The sequence below is a fragment of the Atractosteus spatula genome, chromosome 21 (assembly GCF_055471065.1).
Source record: "Atractosteus spatula isolate fAtrSpa1 chromosome 21, fAtrSpa1.hap1, whole genome shotgun sequence".
Lineage (NCBI taxonomy): Eukaryota > Metazoa > Chordata > Actinopteri > Semionotiformes > Lepisosteidae > Atractosteus > Atractosteus spatula.
Window position 1 is genome coordinate 13,912,863 of NC_142726.1, and position 12,294 is coordinate 13,925,156.

A 12,294-nucleotide genomic window follows, 5' to 3' on the forward strand; every position below is an offset into this window, starting at 1 on the left:
ACCCATACATTTGCATTAATTTTAATAATTTCCCTATGCTTTCTTTAGACAGCGCCTGTGCCTTTACATCACCTGTCTGCTTAGCCTTGTTTAAATACTCTATGCCCACATTGCAGCACAAAGGAAAATGGGGAATGTTTTGACAGGTAGCAGATAAAGTTGCTCAATCTCGTGCGGCTTTCCTTTCATTTGGCTTTTTCTTTCTTCAACACAGTGTGTTCGCAGACTCAATAATCAGCCAAGAAAACAAGAAAAAACACCCATTTAATGTGAAGTACAAAAAAAAACAAAAATCTTCTATCAGGCTTGCCATTTTGAAATATTTGCAGATAGACTCTACAACACATGTCTGTATGCGGAGCTTTCATGAATAGAGGCGAGGAACAACAGCTTCTCTGAAAGTGTTCCACAGAAATGTGACAGGCACTTGCTGGATACTTTTTGAAATTTGGCTTTCAGAAAATTGAAGTCAGTACTGAACTCTTGATGTTTAGCAGTAGAAATTATGCATGTTTAAAGTGTTATCTGGCACCTGCATTTTCAGGAACATCATAGGAAGCACGAATTAATAATTTCATTCATGACTCAATGAGTCTCATTGTCCTTGTTGAGAATGACAGCTAGAATTGTTATATATTTTTTAACTTTGACAATGCTTTTCCACAGCATCAATCCCATGAGTGATATACTGTAAATTAATAATCCTAATAATTTCTGGTATTCGTGTAGCACTTTTCATCCAAAAGCATCTCAAAATATTTAAGAGGTGTCCTACTTCATCCAACAGTGAAGTACAGCTGTGAGAACCTCAATTCAATATCTCAGCCAAATGAAGATTGCACTTCAAATTCCACAGTTTCCTCGTATGCCCAAAACAGGCGCACTGGAGTGGAAATTCTGGTCCAGATAGAAGAGCACCACCTACTGATCCACCAACACCACTTTGCAGAAGCAACTGGTTTGTCCTAGAGGTCCAGCCTTGCTCAGATTCTCCGATCCAACAAGATCTAGCTGCAAGATGTTTAATGCTGTTGAGGTACAAGTGCATCAGGAAATTTGTATGTGTCGTGTATGATGTTAATACCCTCAAACACCATTATAGAACAGCAAAGGAAGATCTGTAATGTTTCATATCTTGCATTCATATAGTAGCTCCAGAATCAGTTTAATACCTCTAGTGAATGTACAGTAAGGATGATTTAACACTGCTTGTTTTAAGAAAAGGATGCTAAATTACAGACTCGGGCCTTTTGACTTTCACGATTTTTTACAGTTTTTACACAGTGAAATTAACTTATATAATCAGTCTTCTGTGGCACAATTATTGTAGCTTAAGACTCTTTATTAAGTACCGTTGTGCAGTGGTCAGGAAGGATTTTATTTCCTTCAATCAGCTGAGCTGCCTTTAACAGCTGCAAGACAAGGCCTGGATCAATTAAGAGAAAAATGAGATAGGTCTTAAACTAAACCTATATTGATTTGGCAACAGTTCATTAAATATCACTTTCCCGTTTTGTATTGCTGCCACTTTGCATGCACACCTTAAATTGAACAGCTTGACCTCGGCCTGTAAGGAAATTCAATGTTAAAATGATTTCACTTTTGCTCTCTTGGATAGCAACACTGAACATATATAACTGGAAGGGATGTGCTTATTTTAAGTATATATTGACCTGATCAGAGAACACATTGATTTGATTAGGGGAGTTGTCATGTTCATAAGAAAAAAGAATTTCCCCTACACAAGAGTGAGTCCCAGTGTTTTCACATTTTACATAATAAGTGTATTTTGTTTGATTGTTTTCGAACCAAGCGACCTCGGTGCTGTTTTGCACTGGTTTTATGAATCATACTTCTAGAGGCTAGTTGAGTTTCATTTTTCATGAAACTAAAACTAGTGTACATGTCTTTCGTTTACCTATTAAGAAAAATAGTCTTATGGAAGAAATTATCCACAGTATATCAGGCACCTTTAGTTTAGTCGCCAACATCTTGGTTGTTTGTATCCGTAGTAGCTTAGTTTTGGAGAAATATAGAAAATATTATCTTTTCTTTATGCCTTTCTACATTCATACTGTTATAAGTGCAGTATGTCCACCACCAATGTGCAGGTGGATGCTGCACATTGGTGGTGGTGGAGGGGATCCCCATTACCTGTAAAGCTCTTTGAGTGGAGTGTCCAGAAAAGCGCTATAAAAGTGTAAGCAATTATTAATTATTATTATTATTATAAGAGTAATACATGTTGGCCTTTTGTTTTGTGGGTGAAAAACGTTGGCTATGCTAAATGATATTGAAGGGTTCTGAGTTGCTAAGCTCTTCAGAACTCTAAGCAATGTTACTTATATTTCAATTTTCTCATTAAGCATTTGCGATTTGCAGTAGCAGTTGCCTGCTATTTCATATTATCAAGCTCAGCTCTTTGGTATTTAGAAAAATGTAAATGTGCTGGTCTGTAGTGGCATCTTGTGTCTGTGTTCTCACATGGGCAAGAGCAGAACAACATAACTGATGCCATCACTGATATGCAATTAGACTGGACTGGTTACTGATCAGAAGAATGTGAACAGTAGAACCTCTGTGTGGAGAAGAGTTATTTTCATTAACCTTTTAAAAAAAATCACCAGTCATAGTTTCAAGCACTAATCACCAAATGACAGGGTCATAGACAATCAAAGCATGGTAACTCCGAGCTGACATTCACAATTGCAGCAGATCATTTCTGTTTTAACTGGGCAAGGCTGTATGCGCCTATCTCACAGGGTTACTGTGCAGTCTGTGAGAGGGTGTCAGGTTTATTCAGGCGGATTAAGCACCTCCTGTGCTTGTTATCTCAGGATTAAGTTTCTCACAAGACAAGTTCAATGACTTGTTTCTTTTCTTTATTGTCTTTCGCTCTGTGCACAAAGGTGTTTCTATTAAAGAAAGGCCTCAGCCTGTGCTCCATATTCTGTGAAGACTGAAGCTGTACTGCTTTTTAAAGGCACAAATTATTTTGAAGGGTTTTCTGTCATTTAATACCATAACACATACACCCAGTTTTTTTAGTGAAAAAAAACTGTATATACCTGGTTATACAGTTTTCCACTTAATACTAAAAAGATTGACGAAAATATTAAAATAAGAGCAATATGCTGAAGTTTTTAAAGTTGTAAGGACACAGTTACAGTTTTTCTTCAGACAGGACATATTTGGAAAGAGGACTTTTCACGTGCGATGTACACATTATTGGTACTATTTGCTTGCTTTACTTAGGAACAGGTACAAATGTGAAGAGGCTAGTTGTCCCATCTAGTCCACTTGTTATAATGTACCAAATCTAGCCTGTTTGGTAAACATGATTTGTACTTATCAATAGCAACTCACCAAAACCAGAGGTTTTAAGGGTTTGGACTGGTCTGCACTTTTTATATTGTTCATTCCTCTTCTTTTTAATGCACAGATTAGTAAAAGGGCAAAGACAGAGTGTCTTACTCAATGGCAAGTTGTCAAAGACGCAATTCTGCTTGATTTCTCCGACTGCATTTTCGCCGCATTAACATTCTCCCTATGACAGAAATGATCATTCCAGAACAATCCCTTGTGCTGGGCACACAGCCATTCTGATTTCTAAAGGCTGATAAGATCTTCATTTATATTGGATTTTGAGCCTGCCTGAGACGGTGAAGACTTTTGTTGAGTAGGAAAGAGTATTTACTTCTTTTTTCCCTTTTTTTCAGCTGATCTTTTTAATGCCTCCCAAAGACAGTAATATCGATCAGTATATATTGAGATTTAGCTCAATGCCCCTTCACTCCAGAGCTTTTGTAGGCTCAGGGAAGATTAGATTAAATAAAAAACTTTAGATGTGTGTGTTTCATAAAATTCTATATGTAGGAGAGTACTGTATATGAAATCTGTATTTTCAAAGGGATCATATTTGTTTAAATATGATTTATTTCTACCCAGATAATATTATTTGTACCCAGCAAATATGATTTTTTTCTGTTTCCCAATAGACTGTATCCACATTACATTATCCACTCTCTGTAACGGTGAAAGACAATTAATATTTTTATAAGTAAAGATAAACAATATTTATTTGAACCCTTTTAAGTGTCTGAGTTTAGCAAATATTTCTTTTAGAATATTGAAATGATTAGATTTATTTATAATTCTTCTTAACATTTCAAGATGCATTTTTCCCAAAGAGAGTGTCGTAAAAACCTCTATAATGCATTGCAGTTCTGAACCTTATTCCTGTTTACTGTGGATGTGATTTTTTTAAATATTATCAATAAGAATGGAACCTCTGCACCAGCATTATTTAAATCATTACAATGCCCCCGCAAAAATGTCAGGTTCTTTCTGAGCGGGAAACACTAATGATGAATTGAATTTTATTTTTAAAAAGCCAACCATGTCGATAATGTAGCTTGCAATAGGTGACAATTTCTTAAGCTGGATTGTGCACTGCGATGGCAGGTGAGAAGTAGATAGATTACACTTTAAAGAACCGCCAGAAGAGTGTGGATAGAGCTCTGGATCCAGGTGCCTTCACTGTTTAAAATACAGTAATAACCTTTAGAGCCTGTATGCAATTCAGTGCTTAAAATGAGCTGCAGTCGTTGTTTATGCGAGTGCACAGATTTGCCTAGGGAATGGGGCTTCTCTGCACAGCCTCCCCTGTCCTTAGAGATGATGCTTTTAATTTGTTTGTCAATCTGTTGTGGGGTTGTCAGCTGTGTACTCAGTCCTATTTTTCCTGAAGGCAAATTTCACTTTTATTTGGGGTATAAAAATAAAATACTAAAACCTACAGTATATACAGTATACAGTATCATTCTATGATTTGATAAAGATCAATCATAGGGGAATATGTATATCAGTCATTATAATATGTATTTATGATGTAATTTGAGATTCTTTTATGTGGAAATGTGTTTGTACTCCCTTAAAAATTTAAAAACATCATGTGCTCTGCCTGTGTCTGTCACAGTTTTTGCTTGCTCGGAGACTACCCAAGCGTTGGTTAAGCAATACTTACTTTTTCTAAATCCAAGTAGACTGTCCCCTGGGATTCTGTTTCTATGTACTGTAGGCAATCCTCTAGATGTTAGACATATCAATCTAGAATTACTTATTTTTTGTTGCCCTTTTTATTGATGGGCACTACATGAACTATTCAGTCCATGGGCAATGAATACCCCTGTCTTCTGTGACCAGTGGACGAGGTACATCAATGGTTTCTAAATCATATCTCCTGTTTACAAGCACAATTGGTAAGACACTATCAGCCCGCAAGATTTATTAATGTTATGTGCTTCTGGTAAGTGAAACACTTCTGCCTCTTCATTGCTGATGTTTCATTTAACAAAGAACGTTCTCCTTCTGTTGTCCGAGGCATGCTGTTGACTCCTTCCTTGTGAAAGACTCATTTAGTACATTGGCCGTTTCCCTTTCGTTGTCTAGACATTTCTCATTATTGTCCCGAAATACATTTTACTTACTTTATGGCTCTTTTGTTGTTGCAGTACTGAAAGAACCTGTTATCATTTATTTTAGCCTCCATTGCAATAGTCCCTTCCATCTCTCTCCTGGCTCGGCTAATATTCTTTTTTCACCTGTGCCTACTATTCATTGTGCTCGTTTTCTTTAACTGTACTTTCTTTCCCCTTTTGCTTGTCCTAACTGAATTGTTGAACCACATGGGATACTGCTTGTTTAGTTTTTTTTTATTTTCTCTGTCTTGGGTTAAATCTGTTCTGTTCCTCAAGCAGAAAATCTTTAAACATTTTGCCACATATTTCATATCTATCCTGTCCCATTTGGAATCTCTGCAAAGTTTCAAAGTGGACTTCGAAGCACACCGTATTAGGATCACATTTTCATTCCTCTATCAAAAGCATTAAAATGATTAACACCTAAAGTTTAGTATACTGTATATTGCTATCATTATAAAGATAATTAATCCTAATCAGGTTACAGGGGTGTTTGTTATGCATATGAAACAATAATCCCATTGCTTACTGCTGTAATTAAGCAATGTTGCTGTATATACAGGATACCAGTTTATTATTGTCTTAACAGTATTGTTTCTGCCAGGTGTTTCTACAGCACAGATGCTTTTTATCCTTGGAGACAATGAGTGTACCAGGGTGGGGTCTGGTTAGTAGAGAGATACCTCAACTATGCTACAGAAGAAAAAAATAACACTGTGTCCTTTGAATAAAAACAAAGTCGTAAACAAAATGCATTTTGAATTTACAAATTTTTGCATTGTATTTTCTTTTGCTTCTAGCATTTGTGGTGCATGATGCAATTTTTCAGACCAAAAGTGCATTGTTATCACTGGTATACAGCAGCACAGGCTGTGTGAACAGGTTACTTACCCAACAGCACCATCTTGGTGACTGTGCCTGGCACTGCATCTCTTGCGATGTCTTTCCTCCTCCTGCCTAATAGATCCAGTTTGGTTTCTTCTTTCACTTTTAGGGGAGGATATATACATCAGCTTGTATGGAGCAGCCACAGACATTAATGTACGCCTGGACAAAAACTCAGTCATTGTCGAAAAAACATACATCACTATGGCCAACCAGCGCTCCATTGCACTAATCAATAGGAGTGACATCGTTGTCCACTTCCAGTGGAAAATCTTTGGCACAGAGGAAGAAGAGGATCAGCAGAAGCTCAGGTGCGTGACAGTGTTCATAGCAACAGAGGCACAAATGGGCCAGGCAGGGGTCAGACAAGTTTCACTGTAGTGCAAGCTCCTGATGCTCTATGTGCCTTTGATCTGCCCCAGGTACAGGGTGGCAACTGCACCCTCACTAATCCCTTTCCTGTGCCATCTTCTGTAACATCAGGAGAGCTGTTGTTTTTTGATAAGTAGATTGGCCCAGCCATCTCACTTAAGTCTTTATCCTGTCTGCCCAGTGGAACACAGTGGCTCAGTTTAAGAGAGACCATGCCTTTTTTCCAGAGAAATGTCTGTAAGGAACAGCAGCATATGTTGTTGCCTGAAGGCGTACATCAGTTGCAGGTTGTGGCTGTGCTATAACCCACTTCCACTCTAGCGTTTAGCCAGCTGTTTCTTTGGTGAAGCTGGGCGCTTAATGTTCCCAGCAATCCATGGCAGGTTTCAACATATTTGGTTCCTTCCCGGATTCCAGGTTCCGCTTGGATCTGCAGCGGGAAGAGGAGGAAGAGACTGACAGTTTCCTGGCTGAGTGCGACGCCGACCCCACCATCCGGGACAGGCTCTCCATCCTCTCCCGCACCTTCCTCAACCGGCGGAGGAGGCTGCAGGAGGACAGGCTGACTTTTTCCGATGACTTCATTGCCCTCGACCCGCTGGTGGGTAGTCATGGCCCTCCACCCTGGGGATACCAAGCTCATCTGTGTCACTGACACGGATGATTTCATTACAGCTGCATACAAAAAACATTTTGACTAAATTTGAGCAAATACCACTCGTGTTCTTCATGTCATGTGACATTTCTTGATATGATTATTCGGCTTGCGCCATTCTCTGTTGTTGCTGTTTAACATCTCAACTGTCCTGTTCTTTTATGAGCCCACTCTCGGGAAGGTAACAGTGACTGATGAGATTTAGCAGTTTGTGCTGTAGCTCCGTAAATCACACATAGTACAGTGGTCCTTTCCACTTGATGAAATACCACCTGCCCTTCTAAAACAAATGGGAAATGCTGTCTAGCCATATTCTGTCATCCAGCAATAACACACTTCTCAGCCCTGTACGACCTGTTCTTGAGCAGGCATTTCCTTCATCATCATAACAATGACGTTCAATATTTTTACATGATCAATTAATGTGGTCAAATGCAGTGAATTGTACTTCTTTTATCGCATTGTGATTTGTGAAAGTTTCCTTTTTTTGTTAGATGTTTTCTTGCTGAAGTAGGTTTTAAGACATGGCTCTTTTTTAATTTAACGGAAAGTCTTGCTGTTTCTCCGTGGCCTTTAGAGGATAAGAAAGTTTGCTGAGTCAGTGGCTTCTGTGAGGTGTTATCCTGATTTTCATTCTTTTATTCTGACCATTGAGCAGAAAGAGATTCAGATACAGATTTCATTACTGATCTGCAAAGTGCTAAGCGTTTGTTTCAGTCACAGGTGTAAAACCAGTTTCACTCCTAACATATGCAGCATTTTTAACATTCCTTTAATATCTACAACACAGGCTCATTCCTGTAGGTTTGTCCTTTGTGATTATGTGGTACATGCAATTTGTCACTTCTCAGAATAAACACCATGTAAAGTAAAGCCAAGAGTCTTACATAATTCTTTCTTGTAGCCTTAAAAGACCCACCCTGCAGCATTGGGAAGCACTGTCAGCATCTTAAGACTTAGCACCTTTCTGCATTCCGTGCAAACTCCTGCTTCCAATCTTACATTTTTAGGAGTTTTATTTAAGTACTAAGCACAGATTTTTCTGATGGTTTTCCAGTCAAGCTTGAAGTAAATCATTTTTCTGATCCTGATTACAAAACGCAACACATCTACTCCTCTCTAAATTTGAACATTTTATATTCTGTGTACCTCATGGTCACTCATGCAAAAGATGTTTAGTAGCATTCAACTGGATGAACTAAAAACTGTGCTATAGGTTTGAAGCTGAGCTTTCCTTTCTTAGCTTGTTGTCTTGTGTTCGCAGGAAGGTGACATCTGGCCAAATTCCACTGCTGAAGTGAATATTATTTTTAAACCAAAAGAGGCAAAGATTTACCAACAAACTGTGTACTGTGACATTACAGGTAAGAAGTGTAAACCAGGAGTCCCATTCAGTATCTTTTACTCAAAAGAGTACCATCTTAAAATTTCTTATCAGCCCTACCCCACAATTATTCTAAATGGGGAAAAATGTCTGGAAAACATTTGTGATTGTGATACGCCCAGGAGTTTAGAGGGCTGGTTCATTTGCTGTTGTCATCGTGTACACTCCGAAACTGGGTGACTGGTTAAATTAACAAGTTGAGCAGGGTCATCTTTGAGAAGCTAGTTGCTGGGAGGAAAGCCTTGTGCATCACTTCACTTCCCCATATAGAGGAAGCTGGACATTAATTGGCCACACTATGTGCAAAATATATTTTTACCTGTAACCCAATTTCAAGGTTTATTAAATATTTACACAGGCATATTATTTTTTAATTGGAACATGATCTTGGCCCTGCAGCTTTATGACAATGAACATTTCAGCCTGGAGAGGTCAAAGCTCTTGCTTTCTTCCTCCCCTGTCATCGATAATAAATAAGTAATTGAACAGTTTAATTGGAATTTTTTCTCAACCTGGCTACCTAGAGTCCTAGGGATGCGTTCTTAAGGTTTCATGGATATCCAGATCACCTTTGTTCTGCACCAGCATGACAGCTAATTAGTCAAGGTTATTGTGATATTATTAATCCAAGGAAACTCTGTACCCTGGCTGTCATCCAAATTAATTTTCTTCCACCTTCATAGAATATTCAGTAGACTTGTATTCCTCCTTTAGTAGATCTTGCAATGGTATACATCAAATGGGATTTTAAAAAAGTCCAACAGCCTTCTGTCCCTTGTATCTATCATGCAATATTCAAATGTGCGTTGAGATTTTTCAAGTAGATAATTTAAGACTTTAAACCATAATCACCTGTTAGTGGAGAAAAAGTCCTCTGTCGGTCACCATATAACGTCTGTCTTGTTTCTCTGTAGTCTGGACTAGAACACATACAGTAAAGTACGAGCCCCACTTTTCCTAACAAGGCTTGTTCCTTAAAGCTACCACTCATTTTGTTTCAGAAAAGGAAGATCTACCTTCTTTTTGTTAACATACATATTTCAAAAGCTGTATAATTATAATGGAGATAAAACTTTTTGATACACTTTTAAAAGGAACTTCTGCTGGTTTAAGGTCAGAAAGGCCTCTTTTTAGACACATGGATTTCCAATTAAGTGCTTTTATATTTCAGTGGAATCCAGGCAACCCACCTACTCAGTGTGCTTCTGTGCCTACCGATCTACCTTCATTTTCACATCTCATAGCTGAAGTCTTGAATTAATCTTTCTTTTTTTAATTTGTTTTGTCTCTTCTAGCTCTTTAGTTCCATCCCTGCACTAAACGGAACTTCATTTGCAGTATAATCAACTTAAAAACAGACTCTTCCCCAGCTGTGTTCACTGTCAGAAGAGTTACATAAAAAGATTCTTATGTTTTAATATTTTTCTAACTATGGGTAGTGGTGTTAACAAATACCGAGGGGTTTTTGAGATCAGTTGAAGAGCTCTTGCTGTCAAGCAGTTACAGAGGACACAGAAAAGGCCATCTATTTAAGACATGTTCACCTCAGATTTGACATGCAGCCCAGTGCAGGAAGACTGATCAAGCTCTGTTTCCCTCAGGTCGGGAATCTCGTCTGCCTCTGAGGATTAAAGGAGAAGGCATTGGACCTAAACTGCAGTTCAGCTTTGACCAACTGGACATGGGAAACATATTTGTAGCTTCAAAACACAGCTATGAGGTACTGGCAGAAATAAAAATATGACTCACATGATGGAACATTAGCCGAGAGTAAAATCCAGTGTGCCACAAAAGCACTTAAAACTAATTTAACTTGATTGATCCAAGTGAAAAAAATATAATTTTGTATTAGTTTTGCTTAGTTTTGCTTCACTGTCTCAGTACTCACAAAGATGTGAATGACCATGTGAACTGTTTCTTGTGCCTTTAAAATCATAATGGTAGTTGCATTCTGCAAGACCTGCATTTGAGAACATTGAAGAGAATGGGAGTAAAGTTTGTAATGTTTTTTCTTTTCTATTACCTATATATACAACATGAATTCTGTGGCTTAATTATTCACAGAAGCTCCAGCATGTTTAAGAGCGGTGTCTTGTCTGTGTTTAAATTGTTGTGGTTGATTCTTAATAGAAAGTACGAGTATCCACAGAATTTGGGATCATCTTGACTCTAGCATATGGGGAATTTTGAAGATCAAACTGAGCTGAGCTGTGGGCCATGCCAGACTTTAATTACCATCGTGCCTCGGGCTCTGAAGTATGAATTCCTCAATATGTAGGTTGGTTACTTAAGGTTCAAGTGATAATGGTTTCAGCAGAACAGATTCTCTTGGCCAATGAAATAATCCATTTTTGTTCTGTACTATTTTTTTTTACTACATTATCCACATTCCTATGAGAATGTATCCCATATAAGGAGAAATACAAGGTGTATTTCAATAATATAGACCAGTTTGCACAGTGTTGTGCATTGGACCCTTTTATGAGGATCAAATCTTTACATAGTAAACTTATCATCTAGTTCTGATTACAATTTTAAAAGAAATTCATCAACTACTGTATGATCACAAGTTTTAAAGAAATTGAACATAGCCTGCCATAGTTTGAGTACATTCACTCAGGAATGGTGGGACTTCAAAACAAAGCAAATGTGTTCTGCTTTAGAGCTGAATATTAGTGAAAAGTGTTTTGTTTTCCTGCAAAAAATGTCCTCCTGAGTCAATGATGTACATTGGCTAAAACCTCTCCTAGAAGCAGGAGTTCTTTTTAAATCACACTGTGTGTCAAGATTGATTGGTGCTACCAGGAAACGCACTCTGTACTTCAGTAGTCATACAGTATAAGGCACCTTTTGACACCCACTCAAGAGTCCTGTTTAAGATATGACATACAGTTTGTGGCCCATCAGCATTCAGTTGTTTCCTTCATGGTGTCCTTAACTTGTTTTTTCTGGTGGCGCAGGCTTAACTCTCCCTTTGCTTGGCACAGTGCTTGTGTGGCTCTCACAACTTGTGTTACGCTTTTTCTTCATTGTGTTAGGTTCTTGTGTGTATATGATTGTTAATGCAAATTTCAGATCCATTTTGTACAAAGACATGTAGATTTCATCTAGATGTGAATTTATTTGAAAATACCTATTCAACAAAATCTCCCTAGTTTATTATGAATAATAATTATGATAAAATAATAATAATCATGGTTTCATTTATTTTTCGCAGAAAAATAGCTGGTAATCTGTGGAACTGAATCTACATATTTAAGGGATCCTGTATGCATTCTTTTTTTTTTTCTTGTGTTAAACTAAATACTGTATGATGAATGATCTGGCTGATGGCTTTGTTGTACCCTAACTTGGGAGAAAGGATACAATTAAATAATAGCATCTACCCAGAAAATACAATTGTATCCTTTTGATACATCAGCTATAAATGTTATACATGAGATCTTAAGAGTTGTAACAGACATGATTTTTCTAAATTGACTGAATAAATCTATAGCTAATGAGTAAGATGATTTAGG

The 12,294-nt window shown here is 37.7% G+C and overlaps 1 protein-coding gene across 1 annotated transcript in view; it reads left to right on the forward strand.

The window, feature by feature from the left end:
- hydin (HYDIN axonemal central pair apparatus protein) overlaps window positions 1-12,294 on the forward strand; it is a 90,326-nt gene that overhangs the window by 15,043 nt on the left and 62,989 nt on the right. Inside the window, exons 7-10 of the mRNA XM_088938762.1 lie at window positions 6,475-6,676; window positions 7,155-7,338; window positions 8,657-8,756; window positions 10,378-10,496. Of these exons, the coding sequence (XP_088794888.1) occupies window positions 6,475-6,676; window positions 7,155-7,338; window positions 8,657-8,756; window positions 10,378-10,496 (605 nt within the window). The remainder of the gene's footprint in view (window positions 1-6,474; window positions 6,677-7,154; window positions 7,339-8,656; window positions 8,757-10,377; window positions 10,497-12,294) is intronic.